Below are 26,244 nucleotides of genomic sequence, written 5' to 3' on the forward strand. Positions count from 1 at the left end.
TCATTGTGCAACTGCGAGGTTTTCCTCCTGTTACACCTTTCAAACTTTTACTGTCAATTTCCGTTTCAGCGCTGAATGGCCTCATAGGTCCCAGTGCTTGGCATGCATGCCTGAGATTTATAAATCAATCAGTCAATCATTTCCTTACAAGGGAAAAGACTCTTGGTTGGAAATGTATATTTCACTGGTAATCATTACAGGTTTACTAATATTTTCACATATTTAACTGATCTGTACATCGAATGTAGAACCAATAGACGAAAACCAAACTATATTACTGAAAATAAAGAAAGGAAAAAAATTACTAAGTTATTCTGTGTTTATCATGATCATTATTTTGTGATGGTTATAAAAGCGATTAATTTGGATTTTTTCCAACGGACTTTGTTAAAGTAATTTACTCACTCGTAACTTGACGTAATTCCACGTAACTTGATGTCATTTCACGTAACCTGATGTATTTTCACGTACTTGATGTAATTTCACGTAACTTGGTGTAATTTCACATACTTGATGTAAATTCATTTCACGTAACTGAAAATAAAGAAAGGAAAAAAATTACTAAGTTATTCTGTGTTTATCATGATCATTATTTTGTGATGGTTATAAAAGCGATTAATTTGGATTTTTTCCAACGGACTTTGTTAAAGTAATTTACTCACTCGTAACTTGACGTAATTCCACGTAACTTGATGTCATTTCACGTAACCTGATGTATTTTCACGTACTTGATGTATTTCACGTAATTTGGTGTAATTTCACATACTTGACGTAAATTCATTTCACGTAACGATGTAATTTCACGTACTTTATATAATTTCACATACTTGATGTAATTTAATGCAACTTGATGTAGTTTCACGTACTTGATGTAATTTCATGTACCATGATGTAATTTCACGTAACCTGATGATGTAATTTCATGTACCTTGATGTAATTTCACGTTCTTGATGTAATTTCACATAGCTTGATGTAATTTCACATAACTTGTAATTTCACGTACTTTGTGTAATTCACGTAACCCAATGTAATTTCACGTACTTGATGTAATTTCACGAAGCCTGGTGTAATTTCACATAACTTGATGTAATTTCACGTAACTTGTAATTTCACGTAACTTGATGCAATTCCACGTACTTTGTGTAATTCACGTTACCTAATGTAATTTCACGTAACTTGATGTGATTTTATGTAACTTGATGTGATTTCACGTAACCTGATGTAATTTAACGTACTTTATGTAACTTCATGTAACGATGTAATTTCGCGTAACTTGATATGATTTCACGTAATGTGGTGTAATTTCACATAACTTGATGTAATTTCACGTAACTTGATGTGGTGACGAGTAATTCCTGACATGTTACGGTTTCAACCCGGAGGGATGTCATGTACTTGTTTTAAACGCTTCCAGACGTCATGTTTTTTGAAATGCTTCTCGAATTCTGTCGAAAACTAGACGTAGCTCATCTTATTCCATCCTCTTATCGTAATCATCATATTGTCATTTCCTCATCCTGTTGTCGTCCTCTTTATCATCCGTTCTTGCGTTGTTCCCGACACTCGTCGTCAGCTGTGAAGTTCCCGTGCCCCTTCTTCTGTGTATGGGGCCTTGGTTTTCTGTTTTCTTCCTTCCCCATTCATCGCTAAGTGTGCATCTTCTTCTTCCGTCTGGTTGTTGTTAAAGGTGAACAGATGATGTTGGAAACAAAGGCTTGTTGTTGGAAGTGAAAGAACAGTCTCTCTCTCTCTCTCTCTCTCTCTCTCTCTCTCTCTCTCTCTCTCTCTCTCTCTCTCTCTCTCTCTCTCAGTGCGTGAGTGTGTGTTTCTGTGAAGTGACGGCTCTTGTGTACGTTTGTCTGAGTAGCAGCAGCAGCTCTCTCTCTCTCTCTCTCTCTCTCTCTCTCTCTCTCTCTCTCTCTCTCTCTCTCACACACACACACACACACACACACACTCGCTTTCTTTCACAGTTAGTGTATTTATGTAAATAAATAGCGACGACTCTCCTTGTTTTTGGTGTTTATGTGTGTGTGTGAGAGAGACGAAACACAAAACACTTGGCACAAATCATAATTGGCCAGCACGAGTTTAAACCCTCATCTTCATCAGATTTAACCGCAAAAATGGTGAAAACATAGACAGCAGTTCCGTCTGTAGGAGACGTTGAGGTTGCATTGCACAGCGTTATTGAATGGGTAGTAGTGTGCGTTGCGACCTCTGCTTTCATTGCTCGTCGCAGGGTGGTGTCTATCTGTTTCGTTCTGGTCCCCTCCTCCCTATCCTCCCTCCAACGGATGACATGATCCTCCTCCTCCTCCTCCTCCTCCTCCTCCTCTCATCCATTCATTTGCTTCCCAACCGATGACATGATCCTGCACCCATTCAGTCTCATGCTCCTCCTCCTCCTCCTCCTCCTCCCTTCCTTATCTTCTCCTCCCTCCTTCCCCCTTATTCTTCCCCACTTCCTCTCCCTTCCTCCCTCCCTTTATCTCGTTTCTTCCTCCTGTTCAACTCCCTCCGTTCGCTGAATAATGTTAAATACACATTCGACCTCGTTGCGAGTGTTGATTCTTTCGTTCTAACGAGATCGTAACGGAAGGGGTTTGTTATTGAGGCGGTCTTCTGCAAGCACTCGTTATGCGACTGAGACATGCGCTTGCAGTTGATGCTGGCGCTGTGTGCCGCCGCTGCCTCACATCGCCTCTTCTTCTTCCTCTTCCTCATCTTCTTCTTATTTTGCTTCACCCTCTTCTTCTTTTGATTCACCCTCTTCTTCCTCTTCTCTTGCTTTTGCTTAACCCTCTTCTTCTTCTTCTTCTTCTTATTTTGTTTCACCCTCTATTTCTTCATCTTCTTTTGTTGCTTTACCCTCTTCTTCTTTTGATACTCATTTTGCTTCACCCTCTATTTCTTCATTTTCTTCTGTTGTTTACCCTCTATTTCTTCATTTTCTTCTGTTGCTTTACCCTCTTCTCCTTCGTCTGTTGCTTTACCCTCTTCCTTCTTCTGTTGCTTTACCCTCTTCTCCTTCTGTTGCTTTACCCTCTTCTCCTTCTTCTGTTGCTTCACTTCTTCTCTTTGTTCTGTTGCTTTACCCTCTTCTCCTTCTTCTGTTGCTTCACTTTCTTCTCTTTCTTCTGTTGCTTTACCCTCTTCTTCTTCTTCTGTTGCTTCACCTTCTTCTTCGTCTTGGTTTCTGTCTGCTAGCTCCTCCCGATTTCAGTATGATTTGCGGGCCATTGAAACTGTTTCATATTCTTTTTTTTTTTTTACTATTTTCTCCCTAGATTTGATGTGACAGAAAAAAACACGTTATTTTACGGATAATTTTTTGAAAATGTGTGTAATTATGTATACATACGCATGTGTGCTTGGTGTGTGATGACTGCGTACATATATTTGCAACTTGTGTTTGTGTGTTTGTTTACATACTCGGTAGATATCCTTGCAAAAGTCTAAATTTATGCGATGCACTCTGGCTATTACCTTTCAGTCTTTGGCTTCCATTACGAGACAACATCACATTGCCAAACTTATTAAGATGTCTGCGTTTCTTTTTATCAAGAGGTAACTCAATTAAAATTCTCATTTAAATTCTGGGTTATATTAAATTCTTTAGAGCTTTGTTTTTTTTCAAGATCAAAGCTGTTACCGGAAGGAAGTTTTGAATGAGTGCCTTTCAACTGGCCGCTGAAGCATGCGAAGGCTAAACACGAGGCTAATGAAATTCTGAGATGTATTTGGAGAAGACGCTTTTCGTTTGAGATGCTTTGGCCTTTTTCAGTGAGGTTGATCAACTGATTTGATGCTTTAAATGGCGTTGCACGAAAGTAGTCTTTTGAATCCCCATAAAAGCATTCAGTATGTATATATATATATATATATATATATATATATATATATATATATATATATATATATATATATATATATATATATATATATATATATATATAACTTTATCACATACACAATTGTTCTGTGCATTAGTAAAATTACTAAAAGGACCTCATTCAAACTGGATGGTATCTAATGGAGTTTTTATTAAAAAAGTTACAAGCTTTCTTGGACAAACAGTCCACATTATCAAGTATCCGTACAATGAGCAGACGCGTAGTCCGGCTGTATTTATATCTGTGTGCTGGGTACTTTTAATCCTATAATCGCCTAGCTCTTCCTGTGTGACCTCCACCCCCTCTTGACCTTGGTCTTTCTCTGATCCCTCCTCACAGGTGACCGTTTTCCGTGCGTTCCCTTACGTTTTTTCTTCGTATCCTTGCTACTGTGGAGTATATGATTTTTCTAGATATGCTGTCTTCAAAGCCGTTTCCGGTGTTCCCTGCCATCGTGTTGTTGGCGCAAGTTATGAAGGCGTTCTCTACAACCAGTCTAGATGTTTTGTTGGTGTTCCTGTACAGAAAACTCATATTTTCCCAGTCTATTCTGTGATCATTTTCCCAACAGTGTTTGGCAACTGCCGACGTCTGATTATAATGCCTTATGTTCTGCAGATGCTGTTTGCTTCGCTCTTTACATGATTTGCCAGTTTCGCCATAGTACCCTTCTTCACAGTCTAGACACGCTGCCATATAAACCCCCTCCTCTAATCTCTTCCCCTGTACCGACTTTTGTTTCTAACTATTTTATTACTAATGGTGTTTTTGCAGCTGCTTATCAATTTGAAATTATTTAGCTTCCTGTTGATGGGTGCAATAGAGTTGTTGTCCGGGACTGTAATTATTTTCTTTCCTACCAAATGTTCCTTTTCTATCCTTTCCCTCTCCCCAAAATAGTTTTTCCTTGCTTTGATATTTTGCCCAAAGGGACCAATACTTAGGGTAGCCTAATCTCCTAAAACTCTCCCTCAGATAATCCAACTGAATAATTTCAAATTGATAGGCAGCTACAAAAACACCATTAGGAATAAAATAGAAACAAAAAGTCGGTAGAGGGGAAGAGATTAGAGGGGTGGTTTATATGGCAGCGTGTCTAGACTGTGAAGAAGGGTACTATGGCGAAACTGGCAAATCATGTAAAGAAAATAAAACAAACAACATCTGCAGAACATAAGGCATTATAATCAGACGTCGTGCAGTTGCCAAACACTGTTGGGAAAATGATCACAGAATAGACTGGGAAAAATATGAGTTTTCTGTACAGGAACACCAACAAAACATCTAGACTGGTTGTAGAGAACGCCTTCATAACTTGCGCCAACAACATGATGGCAGGGAACACCGGAAACGGCTTTGAAGACAGCATATCTAGAAAAATCATATACTCCACAGTAGCAAGGAAACGAAGAAAAACGTAAGAGAACGCACGGAAAACGGTCACCTGTGAGGAGGATCAGAGAAAGACCAAGGTCAAGGGGTGGAGGTCACACAGGAAGAGCTAGGCGATTATAGGATTAAAAGTACCCAGCACACAGATATAAATACAGCCGGACTACGCGTCTGCTTACAGGCTGCTCCAGGAGCAAGAGCCCGTGCCAGCACAAGGCTGGCTTAATCTTAAACAACAACTCGTATATATATATATATATATATATATATATATATATATATATATATATATATATATACATATTATATATTCTGAGATGTATTTGGAGATGATTTTCTTTTGAGATGCTTTGGTCTTTTTCAGTGAGGTTGATTAATTGATTTGATGCTTTATATGGCGTTACACAGAATGCAGAACTTTGTATCCCCAAAAAAAATTCTATAAATGCATATATATATATATATATATATATATATATATATATATATATATATATATATATATATATATATATATATATATATATATACTGTATATATATATATATATATATATATATATATATATATATATATATATATACATACATATATATATATTTCTGAGATATATTTGGAGAAGATGCTTTGGCCTTTTTAAGTGAGGTTGATTAATTGGTTTAATGCCTGTAAATGGCGTTACACGAGTGTAGTCTTTCGTATCGCCCATAAAATCATTTAGCCCATAAATATTAGTATTACTTAACCAGACATTAGAAGTTACCAAGAGACTGTACGAGTTAGATTCACGGAAAAGGGAGAATGGATATTGTTTCAGGTAACGGTAAGAATAAGATATACTCCAGAAGGAATGATTCGTGAGCTGGCATTCGTTTTACAAATGTAGTGGAAGTCAAGGGAGTACAATTTTTTGTGACTGGGTTCCTTTCAGTTGCTTTTAATCCGACCCATTCTGTGTTATTCTGATTAGAGAGACAGATTGTTCACTACACAGAGAATAGTTTCTTCAACATGATACCGGTGCATTGTTCACCATGAATAGAATTACCCTTATGACACTAAGTGTATTATTTGTATATGTAATTGTATACACGTACGTATATTTTATGTGATTTACATAACTGCACTCCAAGTGGAGGTAATTATGTTTGTACTCGTGCATAAACAATTGACCCCCTTTCGTCTCTCTCTTCCCCTCTCTTACTTCATTGTGATAGTTGCTGGCAGTTGATTTTAATGATGTAATGAAATGTTTTTCCTCGAGCAGTGTTACAGAGACATTTGACAGAAGTATCTTTGGAATGACAAAAGCAGAGAAGTTGGTTTTCCGAAATATTGACTCGGTTCTGTCATAATTTTGATTATAATTATATAGTCGCAAGCATTCGTGTGCGATTTTCTCTCTCTCTCTCTCTCTCTCTCTCTCTCTCTCTCTCTCTCTCTCTCTCTCTCTCTCTCTATATATATATATATATATATATATATATATATATATATATATATATATATATATATATATATTTATATATATATATATATATATATATATATATGTATATATAATTATATATATATACATATGTACATACATTTACATGTACTCATATATGTATATATGTGTATGCATGTGTATATGGATACACACACAACAACACATATACATATATATATATATATATATATATACATACATATATATATATACATATATATATATATATATATATATATATATATATATATATATATATATATATATATATATATATATATATATATATATATATATATATATAGTCTACTGATCGCATCAGTCACCAGGTCTGTGGAAGTACAACGACCGTACAATAGACTTTGAAGCCCTCGATTTCCTAATTCTTCTGGATAAGAATTCCTCTGAATTCCTTTGAAAATCGGAAAGCGATATAGACTCCATTTATTCACACCCCCCACCACCTCCTCCCGAAGGCCGAATATTTCTCCTTCCTGACACGGATTCGCGGCTCAACTTCTGAAAGAAGAAATTCTTCATTTGCTTTCCTATTCGGATCTTCAAAGGGTTTCAGTGGAATTCGTATCCAAAAAGATTAGGGAGTCGAGAAGCTGAGAGTTCACTGGAGGAACTGTGTATTCACACATTCATACACAAAAATGTAAATACACGACGTATGTATCCATACATACACATTTGTGTTGTGTATGCATTCATAGAAATGTGCACAAACATACATGAATGTGTGGGTGTATACATATATATATACAGTATATATGTGTGTGTGCGTGTTTTGTTTGTGTAAATTCTATGAATATATACTCAACACACACACACATACATACGCAATTTACCGGATAAGGTTACTGAACAACCCTATTTCAAAAGCAATGAGGGTCTTATAGGCTACGACTCGGTCCTTTGTTACTGAACACTCATCGGATACGAGTCATTGACCCACGAACACCCAGACATCATTTCTCTGATGCGCTAACTTCGGCTCGCATAAGCACTACGATACTCACACTTCAGCTACCGGGGATAAACACTCCTTGTGTGAGATTATTTGCCCTCTTCAGTAGTGCATCATAATGACACTTGATCCCAAGCCCCGCCCACACACGTGCATTGAGTGAAATGTTATTATTATAATTATTACTATAGTGCCTAGGAAGCATATGCGCTATGAATTTGTAGTAACCGTAGTGGCTTCTCTAAACCTCTAGCTTTCTTCAGTCAGTTTGGATAAGTTCTTCTCTACTTTTGGGAATAAATGAAGAGGCTCTTCCTTCCCTGGTGGGGCTCGAACCCACGCACGGTGTAAAGAGTGCGGTTACCATTAATCCACCTTGCTACCAAGGTCATTGTGCTTACCAAAATGCATGTTTGAAAGCGTACCTTTCTGGTAAATGAGACCAGGAGTTTTTATGTGCATTTAAAGGCATAGCCTGTTTATAAACATTGCCTGTGCAGTTACTCTGTGTTTGAAGGGGATGGAGAAGATCCTTCTGGAAACCCAAACCTTCAATTATTGTAAGCAGCTTCAATAAAAATAGATATATATCTGTTTAATAATATAAAAGACCATTGTAATGTTGGTAAGAAGTATTAATTAACATCACACACACACACGCACATACATACGTACATATATATACACATGTGTGTATTATCTATATGTGTGTGTGTGCGTGGCCAAAGATTCAAGTATGGATTCGCCACAAAAATAGGCCATTGCATCAGAAATTCAATTCCTGCCAGTGCCTTTACGTTATGCGGGAAGGTATTTCTGCAGCTTCCCTTTTTCAGGCAGGTGCTTTGATTACCAGGCCGTACGCGTAACATAAGCAACTGTCTCTTCATACATGGGAGTATAAAATGTGTCACATATTTCTATATATTTCATATGTTCATTGACATATATGATATATACCGCAATATGTGCAAAGATGTATGTATGTATTTATGAATAATGTATATATGTATATGTAAGTTTGTATGTTCGTTTTATTTCGGTATTATAGTTAATATATGCACACACGATTAGTTTGACAAGAAACGTAAACATACATACATGTTTGCACATGTAGCTGTATATGTCACATATGCCATTGCACATATGAAATATGTAGAAACAGGTGTTACATTTTGTATCCCATGTATGAATATACGCGTGCCTGTATTACGCGTATGCCTTGGTGATCAAAGCAGGTGCGTGAAAACGAAAGCCTTGGCAATGCCTTCCTGCGTAACGCGAAAGCGCTGGGAGGAATTGGATTTCTGATGCAATGACGTATTTATGGGGCGAATCCATACTTGAATGTGTGGAGAGGAAATACAGTTTTTCTTCGCCAAAGGTATAAGGTTTAGAATCAGACTTTTTCGAGTTGCAGTATAAGAAACGGACGTAGTAATTTAGATAAAAAAAAAAGTTAACAGGGGTTTGGTAATCAAATTATGATGTGCGATTTTTGTTTCAAAGGGTTTGGAGTAATTTGAGCCGTAGATAAAACCTTCAAAGTGTAATTTTGGTTAGAAGTTTAAATGTTCACTGTGCATCGACAGGGAGGTGCTATTTATAAAGAATAAACGCCAGAAGATTTATTTAGCACAGATACGTGATCTTCTAACAAGCTGTGCATTTAGAAATGTTGATATGGTTCTATCGCATGATACTAAGTCAATCGATTAATTTTAGCTGCAAAACCGAAAGATAAACAAAGTATAAATATATGACATTCATGATTTATGGCATCATTTATGGCGGCATCTTTTAAGAAGATACCTGTTATCTGATGCCAGACCACTCTGTTTTGTAACCTTATTGGGGCTTTTTGGATATGTTTGCTTTGCATAGTTGCTCATACAAGTAACCATTTTCAAAGATTTAGTCAGCCTCTGATACGTAGTGAATTGAAAGAAATATTTTTCGTTCTCTTTCAAAATAATTCTTATTTTTAAGGAAGTGATTCTCAGGATTCTTTTCTTTTACAAGGGAATGACAGTTGGACCAAACTTGAAAACCCCAAGAATATCGCAGAATTTTAAATGTGATGGCGGAAGTCATCACTCGGACAGGTCAATTTCGTATTTCCTACTAAGGAATTCTATTCCTTATTTTTATGTCCTCTATGCTCATAACCTGTAAAAATATGAAATAAAAAAGTCTTCTTCTCTTCCCATACTCATCTATTCATTTTCCAGTTCTTGTATGTCCTGAATCGACAAGAACATTTTTGTTGCTCATCTGGTCTATACAGTATATATATATATATATATATATATATATATATATATATATATATATATATATATATATATATATATATATGTGTGTGTGTGTGTGTGTGTGTGTGTGTTCATATGATATATATACATATATATATATATATATATATATATATATATATATATATATATATATATATATATATATATATATATATATATATATATATATATACTCGTATATATGAATAATGTGCGTGTGTGCGCTTGCATGCACGTGCTGGAGGTTGATCCAAGAACTTGTTGAATGCAGTGCAATGGTTCCATTTGTGAATTTTACAACTTAATCCCCGACTTCTGCTGTGGGTTTCCAAGTCATAATAGCGCAGCAGTGGTAATAGCAGTAGTAAGAACAAAAGATGTTTCCGCCTTTGCTTTAAATATTTTTATTGGTCCTCTTCCTTTTCTTCTTTTTCATCGTCTTCTTCTTCTGCCTTTCTTCTTCTTCTTCTTCTTCTTCTTCATCTTCTTCGATCCCCTCCTTTGTTTTCCTCTTGGAGGCCTTCCAGCACTCCCTGAAGGAACGTGGAAGCCATCCAAGAAGGTAAAAGCTCATCTCCGTTCTTCATAAGTCAAATAAGTTTTCTCTGTTCCATTTTTATTTCTGTTCGGCTTATTCCCTCTGTTTCCCTCGTACCACAGGGGGAAAGAGGGCAAACGGACAGACAGACAAAGAGACACTGAAACCCGGCCGTATATATAAATTGAACGAAGACTCTCTCTCTCTCTCTCTCTCTCTCTCTGTGTGTGTGTGTGTGTGTGTGTGTTATTTGCCTCTGAGTAATAGAGATAGAGAGACAGGGACATTGAATCCCTGCCCTTTATAATGCGTATAGGTGAATATAAATCGAACGACAACATTCTCTCTCTCTCTCTCTCTCTCTCTCTCTCTCTCTCTCTCTCTCTCTCTCTCTCTCCCTGTGTTATTTGCCTCGGAGTTTTTGAAACGCGAGGTCGATTGATGTTTTGATTCAGTGGTTTTTTTCTTCTCCTCATTGTGTGCCGTCTGAAAATTGGAGCGAATTTGCGCTGTTTGTCTTCAGTGGTGTAACAAGTTTTATGGTCTCCGGTCGAGCGGGCTGCGAAAGTATTAACACTTTAGGAAGCAACGCACGGGAGGAACTTTTGGCGTTTGGATTCCTTTGATTGAAGTCATACATTGTGCTTCTGTTTATACTTAGATCGGTACAGACGTATTGACTGAAAATGCAAGTTATGTATAGGAATGCATGCATGCAATACTTTTTTATATACGGTTGCAACGTGTGTTAAGTGTTTTCATGGCCTTTTTATCTATAAAGTATATTTTTAAATTACAATAAAAGATATTCACACTAAATATATATATATATATATATATATATATATATATATATATATATATATAAATATATCTATACATATATATATTTATAATATATATAATACACACATATATATATATGTATGTATATATATGTATATATATATATATATATATATATATATATATATATATATATATATATATATATATATGAATGTCTTTAATTCTGGTCTAACAGTATAATATGAAGGTAAAAAGGCCCATAAAACGTGATATACAAGTTGCAGCCATATATTCAGAAGGTTTGTGTTCTAAGTTTACGGTTGCAACGTTTATATAGTATTTGTATGGGCATTTTTATCTTCATATATATATATATAATATATATATGTGTATATATAAATCTCGCTTTTACCTTTTTAAACATTGACCATCTTTAGAATATCTAATTTTAAACTCAGTATTTATATAATTTGCATTTTCAGTAATTCTAACCTTATCGCTGAATGAACGTATGGGTCCCAATGCTTGGCTTTGTGCCTAAATTTCATATTCCATTCATTTCCTATATATATGTATGTATATGTGTGTGTGCGTGTACATATGAATGTATGTGTGTATATAATATATATATATATATATATATATATATATATATATATATATATATATATATATATATATATATATATATATATATATATAATGAATTTTTATCACATCACCATGATTCATATATATATATATATATATATATATATATATATATATATATATATATATATATATATATATATATATACTGTACTGTATATATATCCATCCTTTTGCAAAACAAACAATATTGTAAACAGAAACTATGAAAAATTATTAATGGAAAAAATGAGTTTCCAGCGGGCATTGGGAACGTCAGAATGATGATCACCCCCAGTGACATCATTAGCTCTGTTGACCTGCCCTTATCTATCTACGTTATTATATTGATGGTGGCAACGCTGTTTGCGTCCTCGGTCATAAAGATTATGCATATCGATGTACCGTTATGTCAGTGCGGTCTTGTGTGGCCTTCTTTGACTTTTATGCTTAGTAATTCTCATTTGTCTGACTTTCAGTTTCCTTCGTGTACTTTCTCTCTTTCTGATTTTCACTTTTTTCTGTTTTAGTCTTTCTGTTTCCATATTTTTTATTGTAACACTTTTTTATTTTTATAGTAATACTTTACATCTCTCATTTTTGTTCATTTTTCTCGCATGCTTTTTGGTTATTCACTGACCACGGGTAATCCGTAATATTTTTTTTTTCTCCTTTGGGACCTTTCTTCCCATATCTTTGTCGGTATTCATTAATGATCTGAGCACTTCACTCTTCTGAATTTATCGTTAGTCTATTTTGGATATTTCACGACCACTTTGATTTTCTTTGATGCCTCTGTGGTGCTTTATGCATATTTCAGCTATTTGCCTGTATGTTGCTTTAATTTTTATCGGATATGCAAGTTCTTGGACATTTGGGATTTTCCATAATAATAATAATAATAATAATAATAATAATGAGAATTAAAATCCACATTAGTGTTTAAGTATGTACAGAGTTAAGATAAATATTTTTAACCTTACTGTGGCTTTTAACTCTCGATATTATAGCCTCGTTACAGGGTTGCCTTGTTTCAATAATAGTAATAATAATAATAATGTTGTGAACAAAAGACACACACACACACACACACACAACAAAATCAATTTGTATGGATACAAAATGCATTCTTTCAAGATTACATTAAATAGGAAGGGGAAACGACGCATAATAGGGTGATGTTCCACTTTCAAAGCGTACAATTTCTCTTACCGACTTGGTAAAACGTTAAATTGCTTTAATGATCGAATTAAAGAGGAATAATCTAGACGAGTAGCGACTCATTCTTGTGTCGTGCAAAAATTTTTTAGTCGGTGAACGAAAGAGCGCGAGTGTTTTAAAGTATGTTTATGTACGCCTGCTAAAACGCTCGTTTGGCTATTCCACGAAACAGTAATTTCGTTGCGGGAATATTGACAGGAGCTGTTTCTCACTCGTTATTTGACTTTGTACTTGGATTCACGGATTTAATGAATGAAGAGTTTTTTTAGAAGATTGCACTGTGAGTGGTAAATTTAAGAGTCTCTCTCTCTCTCTCTCTCTCTCTATATATCTATATATATATATATATATATATATATATATATATATATATATATATATATAAATATATAAATATACGCTCTCTCGCTGCTGGGAAGAAAGGGCGTTGGGTCGGGTATGGTACATGAAATATACGTACCGGGGTCTAAGCGATGTCAGGCAGGGCAGCCGATCGAGACCACAGGTCTACCCCAAAGCCAAATCAGAAAGTCCTTCAAGAGAAGGCATCGTATACAAAAATGGGAATAAAAAGCACGTTAAAAGAAGAAGAAGATATATATATATATATATATATATATATATATATATATATATATAATATATATAATATATAATAATTTAGTTATCAATACATGAAACATAGTTAGGCAAGGTTAATCCCAGTTTCCTCACAAAATTAAGCATATCGCTAGATGTTAAGATACCATACTTTCCAAAAATACATGACAGAGGATAACTACCACCTTCATCTCGGCTTTCAGACAGGAAGTGCAGTTTCAGTCTCGATCTTTATCTCCGCTCCCAAGCAGGAAGCTTAATTTTAACTGTTACTTTCATTTCGGCTCTTACAGAGGGGAAGCGTAAATTTTGTTTTTATAGGTTCCAAAGAAGGCAGCCTTCAGTGAGTTAATATTTGACTCCTAGTGGTTGACTGTATTCTTCACAGAGTGAATGAGTGAAATCACTGACCTCGAAGTTCTTGGTTTCATGAAACTGACTTCTCTTTGTGTACTAAATAATAAATATTTTAATAAAACGGATTTTGGCTCCGTAGTTGCGTTCGTCTGTACATGCGTTTAGGTTTCCCATGCGATTACAACATGTTTTTGTGTACATTGATTACTATTTTGAATGAATTTTCCCTCTCTCTCTCTCTCTCTCTCTCTCTCTCTCTCTCTCTCTCTCTCTCTCTCTCTCACAGCACACACACACACACACACACACATTTTGATGGCTATAGGCAATCGTTTTAAGACTTTTCGGCCTGTACATGTTTTGCGAAATATTTGAGCACACAGTCTTAAAGCAAAAGTAAAAGGTGATAAAAATAACCTGATTTTCGGTCATATATAGGTTCTACCAGTACAAATGAAACGCGTAAGATACAATTAACACATGTGTATTTTCCTTAATAGTTACACAGGGCCCTGTTCCTAATATTACAGTAAATTAATTAGGCAATTATGGTCGGAAGGTGCTCTGAGGTGACACGAGCCATCACTGTCCTTCAGACGCGCTTCCTAACCCGTCGACCGCTAAACCCTTACTCATCTTTACCTTTTCAGACTGAACGTGCTTAGGTCATAGATCTCAGCTGATTGGTCTCTTATAATTGAAAGGAACCAATAAGGGTCTTCGATGTATGGCACTCATTTGAATTACCCACTCCAAACCCCAACGATTGTATGGCGTTCGACGAATCAGCACTATCCGTTCGTTACTCTCTGATCACAAAGGCGTACGACAACTAGCAGATTTTCTGTTACATCTCAAACATGAATTTCTATATAAATCAGTTCAAAAATACCGTTAAAAAATCGTGCAATAATTTGCGTGAGGAAAGTTAATGTGACTAAATGTTTATTGTCTCCAGTTGTAGGTAAAATGTTGAACGCAGTGCCTAACAAGCAGCAGTAAATGCAAAAAAATGGTCCCACTTTAACGACCTGCTCCATTTTTTAAAGTGTTAAAGCTAATAGGCCATAGTCCTGAAAAAGGAGAGATGTAAGAATCAGGAGGAAAAGAAGCAGGACGAGAATTCTAAAGCTTGGTAGTGGAAGGAAAGAAACAGTCGCTGATCCAAATGCTGAAAATAAAGCTTTTTGGTAGAACATTTTAGTGATCGGTATTTTCCCCCTAATAACCGCACTTTTTGTTTGTCTGAGTGAGCGTGTTGTGTAAGCAGCAGTCCAAATACTGGGGTTTTTTTATACTCTCTAAGTGGATAGCGTGTTTATTTGCCGAGAGAGTGCACTGCTTCGTGTAGACTTTATTCCTCATATATTCAGTTCCCCCTTTTCTTTCACTCTAATGTATTTTTCTTTAAGTTCCTGAGCTGTTAAAAGTACCTGGCATAAATCTCCTTTATCCTTTTATATTACCGATCTGAAAATCTTTCCTTTCATTGTATCTGTTTTTTCTCCCTCACCTCCGTCATACTTTCTTCCTTGGAAGAAGTGCAGTAAAGAAGACTCATTTAGGAGAGTATAGATCGAGGTAGATTCGCTCTTTAGAAATACAGTATAATGATCCCATTGTAATCATTCTAGATTTGGTATGACAATGCCTCCGTTCAGGAAGACAATGGAGGTCGAACTTTCGTTGGGTAGACGCACGCTCGTCATATCTGGCTTTTGTTTAATCATAATGGCCGTTCGGTCATCACAGTAATTCACTGTAGTCAGTGGAGAGAGAAAGAGAGAGAGAAAGAATGGGATTCTGTTTGCCTATTTGTTTAGACACTGTTAATAATCGTGTCGAAGCAGGCATCATGTTAGTTCTTTGTCTCGTCAGAGATAGAGAAAGGGAGATGGAAGCCGTCTGTATGCTTAAGTGTTCAACAAGTGTCAAACTGAACATGAGGTTTGATCTCCACGCGCCTAACTATATATATTTACGTTCGAATCTCGGAAACTCTGAAGTCATGCAGAGAGAACACCTAAGCATCAGCAGTGTTACCATGGGAACATCCCCAGCTCGAACCTTCCCGTTACCGTTTCTTTGGAACATAAAATAAAAAAAAAGAGAGAACGCTTTTTTCATCGCAATGGCGGGTAATCTCCTCGTTTAGGTGGGTTGCATTATGGGTGGCCTTGGTGCCACGTCCGAATTCACACGGACGATTCTGGTGATAGCGTCGCTCTTTGTTGATGCTTCGGTCGTAAACACTAAAAAGCCTCTGCTCGCGTCTTAGTAGTAGTGTGTTTACAGTTGTTTGAAATAACTGTGTGTGTGTTTTGCGTTCTCTTTATGGTGGGAAGGTTTGGCCACGCTGGTTTTGATTGCAGGCGATGTCGGTCCAGACAGACACTTTCCTCTAAAAAGACGCACACCTAAATATTAGTGTTTCACCGCGTTAGCCATATATACAAAAAGAGTGCCCCAACCTCTCTAACAATGGAGTATCAGATAAAACCCCCTTTCAGATATCTTGTTTATGTTTATGCTATGGCAGTTTTTGAGGAGGAACAGTCTCTCGACTTTTCAAGAGGATTTGTGTGGACGTTGTTCTTTTTTGTAGTTTTCACTTTGTTTATTTTTTTCATAATAAATCTCTTCTCCATTCTGTATACGTGCCAATTATTACTCTTCCCAGAGTGGCGCTATTGCAACTTCACGCTGGTGGCCTTGGTGCTTTGAGAATTACTGCTTATTACCAGATTACAGGACGAGGTTCTTAATACTTTCTTTCTTTTTTTTGTCTGTGATTATTTCATTATGCATACTTACGTGTGTGTAGTCTGCAAAGAAAATTGAAAGCACATAGAATATGTAAACGTTGCATATATATATATATATATATATATATACATATATACACATATATATTACATATATATACATACATACATACATACATACATACATATATATATATATATATATATATATATATATATATATATATATATATATATATATGTATATATATATTTGTATGTGTATAGGCTATATATTTATATGTATATAAATATGTGTTTGTGTGGTTCCGTAATGGCTTCTGACGTTATTTCGCAATGTTTTCGATTAAAATATATTTGATTTATCACAGTTACATTACGGATTGTTGACCATTACTTTGCTATATATACGATTATGTGTATGAAATGAAAACTAATTTTCTAGCTTTATCTTTGCTGTGTTTAAGTATAGGCTCGCCATATCAGCCTCTCATATTTCTTGTAACTTTATTTTTTATAATATAAGTAATATGATTTATAGAATTACTTTTCAGGTCTTATTTGTTTAAATCCAGGTTGAAGATGAACGAGTGACTTTACAGGGGATATTAAATGAAATAGATAGTTTTTTATTGTTATTTATGATGTGTATTTTTATAGGTTGGTGAATAAGCAACACTGCGCTCTCGAGATCCTGTATTAATATATATAAATTTTTATTCTTTCTTTCCTTTTTGAAATTACCGCCGCAGAAGCCATTAGAAGTAAATTTGCATAGTCTGATAATCCCAGAAGTTCTGAAAGTGGTAAAACGAAAAAAAAGATTTTGACTTCGCGATCTTCAGCTTTCTGCTTTCCATTTCAGCGTGCTGAACCGAAGTCCGGAACATCTCGTTAAAGAAATTATTCTCGTGGACGACTTCAGCGATGATCGTAAGTAGCCATTTTAACTTGTTTTCCATCACATATGATGTGTGTGTGTGTGTGTACATATGTTATGGTCTGTACTACTGCTACTACCTATTAGTCACGTTACTATTTAATCATGTTGATTTAATGAATTTTTAAGGGAAAGATTGCAGAAGTACATGGCCCTCTGATATTTTTTTTCTTGGGACCAACCAAAAAGAGTAAAAAGTATAGCTTTGATAAACTAGCACCGACATGTATCATGATTATTATTATTTTTTTTTCTCATTTCCATCGTTCGATTTCTTTTATGAAAAGTACGTTAAAAATCGTAAAATGATCGGTTATTTCACATCGATTTGAAATTTATACACGCATTTTAAAAGATTCATAGTGAAATAAATGAGTTATTTTTACTGCAGCTTTAATACGTATATACGCATTGATTGAATGGGATTAAGAGCAAAGGGTGAAAAAGACCCTAAACATTTTACATAATTTTCAAAATATATTTCATTCAAATAGATGTGATCTGTGACTTTCTGGCATCTTTTAGATGCATATATGCATAGGTGTTATGTGACTAAATGCTGAGGGTGAAGGAAATGACCCCATTTGACCGATGGTTCTGACCCTTCCTCGACGTCTACTTGCACGGCCGTGGGGAAAGACCGAGAGAGAAATGTGTATTGCATCATTATTTTCTTTTCTCTTTTGTCTGAATTGATGAAATTATTTTGGTAGATCCTTTTATTTTCGAGTGAAAAGTCCAGTGGAACAGGGCAGAATCATACCCTTTTCTAGGCCAAGCCCGATGGAAATAAGAAACAAGGAAAGGAACTGAGATTTTTAGTTTTTGTTACGCTGTTTTCCAAGTGGCGCTCGAGATTCTGCTTTGATGAAGTTCGTGTCTGTTTCCTCGTTAGGAGCGCCGTTGCGGAAAGGGTTCGCCCTTGCGTTGTGTCAATTCTGGAAATGTTCAGATACTCATTTTCATTCTGACGTGAGTTGAAAAAGTTAATGTTTAGACGGGAGTGTGAAAACTAGAAATAACGTCGCCGCCCCCCTCTCCCCCAAAAAATGCACTATCCGTATTTTTTTTTCTTTTCAGTAAATCAAAGTAAACCCAGTTTTAGACCACGGTTAAAGAGAATTCCAACAAAATTTCATCCTGCATTGAAAGCCATTTGGAAGAGAAATAAGCAGCCCTGCCTAGCAAAATTGTTTGGAAGTGAAGAAAAAGAACCGGGGAAAGGAAATCCAATGTCGTACATTCTAGCAAAAGGCGATACAGCCCATTCCTTTGTCAAAACTCGAATCGGGCTCTCTCTCTCTCTCTCTCTCTCTCTCTCTCTCTCTCTCTCTCTCTCTCTCTGGGTATAAGGTTATCCGAGCAAAAGAACGAGTTGGTTTCGCTGTTGCTGGTAAACAACATACTTCACCGAACCTCTCTGCCTGGGTTAAGCTTAAGCGCGCAAGTGGATTGATTTCTTAACCGGTTTTCCTTTTTTTTCCTTCTTCTTCGTTTTGGGCGTCAGTAGCATCTGGTGATTCCCTTTTGCTGTTATTGATTGCTCCTCCAGGACCGAATTGCTCGAGGATTAGATTAGTTCCGGGGAATTGACAGGCAGCCGTGCCCTTGGTATCTACACTCTCACGCGTATGACTGCCCGAGAGAGAGAGAGAGAGAGAGAGAGAGAGAGAGAGAAGAGAGAGAGAGAGAGATAACAAATATATATTCGATCGTGGGGCTGTACAGCTTTCATGTTTGCTTTGAACACGTAGTTGATATTTTTGTTTTGTTAGTTTGTGTGTTTCAAAAAGCTGTTAGAAATATTGTTAGTATTGTAGAAATCACGTATATAACAACGCCAACGTACTAACTCATCTCGCTTTAGATATGTGCGTGTAACTCGTTAGTTATAACTAGCTAAACAACTTGGGTTTTGGTCACTACGGGGATGGGTGACTGACTGAATGCCAGACGTACGCACGTTGACAAATAAGCCACGTTGACCCACTGTAGTGTCGTTCGAGACACTTCAGTATCAATCCATTAAAATTCCCCTTCGGGGATATTCCCGAAGTAGCGTGAATTGGATATTAACGACATGTTTATCTTAATGGTTGTATATAAATCACGGTGTGTTAAAAATTTCACACACACACACACACACCTTAGAAGTACGGTACGAACAGCAATGAGTTTGAGCGAAACCCGAAAAGACGACAGTGAGTATTTTAGCAGGTTTCAAATATTTAGATCGATTCTTTATGCGAGTGAAATCAAGTTATAATATTGCAACCCATCTGCAATATATATATATATATATATATATATATATATATATATATATATATATATATATATATATATATATATATATATATATATATATATATATATTCCTTACTCTGAATTGGAAAATTCAAAATTCGCGTGACTTAAGGAAGAGCACGTATAGAGATATCAAATTTAGTGTTGGCCACGCTTCTCCTGAAGACTCATTCGCAAAAGGTACGTTCCACTTGGAGTACATTTCTTAGGGGACACTTTCCAGCCCCAGTACTCGTAAAGGACGCGCGTCCCATGTAGGACACGCTTCAGCTCAGAGTAGATCTCGAAAAAATGCGTTTCGTAAAAGGCACTACATTCCAGATAAGTAATTTGTCGTAAAAGGTACGTGGAGTACGTTTCGAGTATTCCAGTCCCATACAGAACGCTTTTCAAAGAACCAAAAGGTCACCCCGGGTACTGTATGCACCCTAAAAGAGAGAGAGAGAGAGAGAGAGAGAGAGAGAGAGAGAGAGAGAGAGAGAGAGAGAGAGAGAGAGACGACTCTTGATTCCTCTGGCATCAAGGTGAAGGAGGAGGCACTTGTCTCTCTCTCGTCCCTTGGAAACTAATGGATTCTTGGATACCGAGATTTAAAAGAGATACTGGGATCTCGAGAGCGATGGGGATACGTCGTTTTCTTCCTGTTCTGGAATGGGATGTGTATCTCCTTGACCACTGAGAAACATTGATGGATGTGGAGATCGAAGGGAAACGCATCTCTTCTTGATCGTTTTAGATTAGAAAATACTTGGATTTGATGTAATGGCTGAATAGAAAGCACTTCAAGTTACAAGTTATAAGGAGAGACGTGAATACGGAAAAGTATACGATTCCTCGCAGATAGCAAGTTGATGGGGATACATCTAGCCTTGTTGTTATGGAAATTGAATGAATGCCTCACACCTTGATTTCGGAAATCAATTTTGCTTGAACTTTATGTAAATGCGATGACGGTAAAATTTTAGGGAATTTTTCCCGCCTTGATTCTAAGGCTGCATCTTGCCTTGCTGTTGACGGAAAAGCGAATATTCCGAAGTTAAAGTGGAAATCTTGCCTTGATTCTTCTGAAGCCAGGGTATGTGTACGTTTGTGCTTAAATTGTGGGATATCTTCTCATCTATGTATAATCAAGAAATAATATTATATGGGTGTTGTAAGCAAATGGTATTGGTCTAGTACCATATTCAGGTATCGATACATGAACACGTTCATTACTCTTCGACCATTCGATGTATATGAATCACGTTGATGAATAATGACTAAGTAATTTTATTCCGGCTATTTGCATTCGTTTTACCCGTATGAATCATATCTAAACAGGATTTAAAAATATTAATTACACGTGATGATGTTGTCTTTTCGTTTGTAGAGGAACATTTATTGCGATGGATTGTTGATGAAAAATATTTTATCCAAAACATAACACAAATAAAAAAGGATTTATTTATAACTTCCCGTACATGCATGTAGAGGAATTAGAATAACCCACTTTCTTGAATCCACATTCAAGTATAAGACTGAAATAAACTTCTACTTTTTCGCCTTTCATTTGGGACTTTGGGAAGTAAAAAAAAAAATCCTTCATTGCATAGCATTGCATTGCATTGGACAACATAAAAAAATATAATTTTTTTTATAAAGGAATCTTTGCAGTTTGTTCGAAATGCTTTTCAAAGGTTGTCGTGGCGTACTAACCCGGTTGTTTTGAGAGAGAGAGAGAGAGAGAGAGAGAGAGAGAGAGAGAGAGAGAGAGAATAAAAAGAAAAAAAAAGGATGAAAATTCCTTTTACCTTCCAGATCAAATGATTTTGCAGCGTTTGCTTTTATGGTCATTAGGATAATTTATTGGCGGGAAAATATTGAATGTTTTGTTCCCCGTGGACGCTGGTCTAATATCCGTGTTAGCTTTACCTTCTACGGGTCTATTTGTTTGCCCTGTGGATATTAGCTTTTTTTTTTTTTTTTTTTGCACCTTTGCCTTAAAGTGCTTGCTTGTGCCAGCGCTCTCGCGCTCTTTCCAATGTATCTTACTGTGTACCTATAGGGTTGTAATTCGCTAATAAAGAATATTTATGAGTGTTGTTCATGCCGTTTCCAAATGTCGAACGCCAGTTATGGATGTGCATTGCCGTTTGGTTCGTCGGAGTCAGTGACCTTAATTGTCGCGACGTCACTTGACAGAAATAATAATAATAATAATAATAATAATAATAATAATAATAATAATAAATAATAATAATATCCTTTATTGCGACTCAGGGCCATATACAAGAATATACAAAGAGAATACAATACCTATAAATTTGACACACGAAAATAAAATAACAAAAATACTAATAGGCTAAACCCAAACAGTTGCTGATAACAATAGTAATAATAGTATTCATTATATATGTGTATGTATATATATATATATATATATATATATATATATATATATATATATATATATATATATATACATATGTGTGTGTGTGTGTGTGTGTGTGGCTGATTAATGTACCCGTGAATGTACCACCGTACCCGCATCGGGAAGCAGGACTTAACGTGTAGAAATAATGAGTATTGATGTGCATTTGCATATACGCAAACACTGAATGCAGTAAACCTAGGCTGACTGGTTAGCCCATGCAACTACCGGTCTCCTTAGATCTTCCCCAAGTGTACAAGCCAGAGGCCTCACTCTAATGTTCACTGGTTCAGACGAAGGACATCACTAACCATTCGATCATGGCAGCTTAGTTATAAGCAAGCGATGAACTGAACGCTTGAGGAAAATAAACAAAGCTAGATGTAATTGACCTCCGTTGTAACTGGTGCATTAAAACACTGAAAAGGCTTTTCGGGTATAAGGAAAGGTAGGTGTTATACGTACTTTATTTTTGTTTTCACCTACATTTACCTTTTTGATGAATCAACAACGTTATATGTTAAATTTCAGTAGCCAACAGTTCCACGCATTAGTGTATCGATACATTCATTTCATGTAACGTATTTCAATTGGATTCCACTGAATGAGAGATGTACGTTGTTTTTTCTTTATAAACACTTGGGAATGTCCTAGAAAATACCTTTTTTGTGTCCTGGTAAAACTTCTATAATGAGAATATTTCAGCTTTAGGATCCAATTAAGGTTCAGCTAGGGTCACCCAGATTGCAAAGGATTTAAAAGATTTGGAAAATATATTTTTTTTAGGCAGGAGGGACGGGCAGCTCGATACCTTATGTCGTAGAGCCATAAAAGAAAGAAGTAGTAAAGAAAAAGAGGGAAAATGAAAGCTGGGTGTGATTTCCAAATCTTTTTGTCTACTGAAAGGAAAAAACAGAAATGAAATGTAATTTCATTAAAAATGGCTTTATTGACAACAAAAGTTTTTTGTTTATGATCTTGTGAAAGTGAGAAAATTCTCTCTCTCTCTCTCTCTCTCTCTCTCTCTCTCTCTATATATATATATATATATATATATATATATATATATATATATATATATAATTATATATAATTATATATGTATATGTGTATATATACATACATATGTGTGTATATATATATATAATATATATATATATATATATATATTTATATTATATATATATTATATATATATATACACACACACACACACACACACACATATATATATATATATATATATATATATATATATATATATATATATATATATGTATATATATATATATCTTTTATAATAAGAACATTTATACGTATGTGCAGTGCGCTATGACTGATTTCTCTGGCACCTCAAAACGATTAATGAATGGACTGTACGATCGAATTAAGTAGGATTAAATTAATCGATCAGTGAAGAGAGTAAGGTTGTGCTGTCTATCAGCTTTTAGAGAAACGAGAGGCAGGGGGCAAGTCATTTTACAGTCACAGTCCTAGAGACCCAACATATACACATGTGATCATCGCCCATGCTCCCTCCCCACCCAAGCTAGGACCAGGGGGAAGCAGGCAATGGCTACTGATGACTCAGCAAGTAGACATGTGGACTGGCCTATGGTCCCCATCCCTAGCAGGCGTTGAACTCGGGGCTACCATACTGTGGAGTTGAGGCAAAAACAGCTTAACTAAGCTATAAATATCTATGCCTGTTCATTCCTTTAGAGACGTTTTCATGCTGCAGAATGTTTCAGAACTTATGCGTTCAAGCAAAGACACACATGCCGCCACACTGTTAAACGTGCAAGCATACCCAGACTATATATATATATATATACATATATATATATATATATATATATATATATATATATATATATATATATATATATATATATATATATATATATATATATATATATATACATATATATGTGTGTGTGTGTAAACTTTATAACTTACACAGTTGTTTTATGCATTAATACAGTTATTAACAGGACGTCATTTAAACAGGCTGGTATTTAGCAGAGATATTTATTCAGGAAAAGTTACAAGTTTTCCAGGACTAACTACGGCTACCAGACGATGAGGACAGTTAGTCTGGAAAACTTGTAACTTTTCCTGAATAAAATATATATATATATATATATATATAACTTTTCCTGAATAAAATATATATATATATATATATATATATATATAATATATATGTGTGTGTGTGTGTGTGTGTGTGTGTGTGTGTGTGTGTACACCATATTCTTTGGGAGCTTGACTTTCAAGTCAGTGGCCCCTGCGGACTTGTTCCATATGAATAGGGTTCATCTTCTGAATAATAATAAAAAAAGTCAGTAGCAAAATCGACATCAGATAGATAAAGAAATTCCCGCTTTGTTTGTTAGTCGTGAATTTTTTGTCGGATCATAGAAACTAATGGGGCTTTGTTGTATCATAATAAGGAAGAAATCCCGTGGATTTTTTATTTGTTTTTATTGCATGAGTTATATTGACCGAGTAAGGATTACCACAAACAGACCTGACATAACGATGACGGAAATCCAATTAATTTCACCGGAACTTTTCGTGTCCGTGTTTAATGATTCGCTGTGATTTACGGGTCCATTATTGGTCGTATGGAGTCTCTCTCTCTCTCTCTCTCTCTCTCTCTCTCTCTCTCTCTCTCTCTCTCTCATGTGTTCTGTGTTGAAATTCAAAAATTAATTTTTGGTTTCCGGCCAATTCCGGCCACGGCGCCCACATTGCAAACGACTGATACAGGTTTGTTCGCTTTTCATGTAAATTGGTTGATTGGTATTTTTCTTGCATGGCATGTTTCTATTCTGTGCCTGTGTGTGTGGGTTTGTGGGTGAGTGTATGCACGCAAGTGCGCGTGGTTGGGGGATATCAATTTAGGTTACATTCTACATTGTATTTTCTGTCTGTGTGCAGGTTTGAATAATCCAAGAAAAATACAACTGCTACTGCTACTAATGCTGCTTCTCTCTCTCTCTCTCTCTCTCTCTCTCTCTCTCTCTCTCTCTCTCTCTCTCTCTCTCTCTCTCTCTGAATTTTACGAAAGTTTCTGTTGATGTGTACCAAGTAATGTCATAAGAAATGTAGAACAATGTCTTAGAAAAGATCTTAATTGAAGGTAAGAGCTTGCAATAGTAAATGTATATATGCAAATCTACGAAAACAAAATTGGTTTATAAATACCTCAAAAGGAGGTGGGTCTTCAAGGAAGATAATAAAGAATACCTGAAAAAGTCGTCATAAATAATTGTGGTCTTCACATGCCCTGCAAAACCATTCACATAAGTCCGGGAGTGTGGGGCTGGGGTTTTTGTAGGGGAGGAGGTTGTGCTGTTGTGATGGCGGCTCGTCTGGGAAAGAGACCGTTACAAAATGTGCAAAAGCCTAAAATGGATGGGAAGTTGAAAAGGAAATGAAATTTGATGCTGGAAAGTTTGACGCTGTCACTTTTGGAACCTACATGTATGTTTTTTTTTTTTTTTTTTTCCTTGAGGGGTGACGCCAGAAGATGTTATCCTCCTTGTCGAATCCACTACTTATTAAAGTAAGCAAAATTGTGTTAGGAATAGTATATTAGTTTATCAGAAGAATAATATGATGATTTAATGT

At 35.8% G+C, this 26,244-nt stretch overlaps 1 protein-coding gene across 2 annotated transcripts in view; it reads left to right on the top strand.

The window, feature by feature from the left end:
- The window catches only part of Pgant2 (polypeptide N-acetylgalactosaminyltransferase 2), a 311,225-nt gene that overhangs the window by 255,449 nt on the left and 29,532 nt on the right, over positions 1–26,244 (top strand). For both annotated transcript variants that reach the window (XM_067104808.1, XM_067104807.1), the window contains one exon: positions 17,817–17,884. In XM_067104808.1, coding sequence (XP_066960909.1) covers positions 17,817–17,884 — 68 coding nt within the window. The remainder of the gene's footprint in view (positions 1–17,816; positions 17,885–26,244) is intronic.

This window comes from Macrobrachium rosenbergii, chromosome 6 (assembly GCF_040412425.1).
Source record: "Macrobrachium rosenbergii isolate ZJJX-2024 chromosome 6, ASM4041242v1, whole genome shotgun sequence".
Classification (NCBI taxonomy): domain Eukaryota; kingdom Metazoa; phylum Arthropoda; class Malacostraca; order Decapoda; family Palaemonidae; genus Macrobrachium; species Macrobrachium rosenbergii.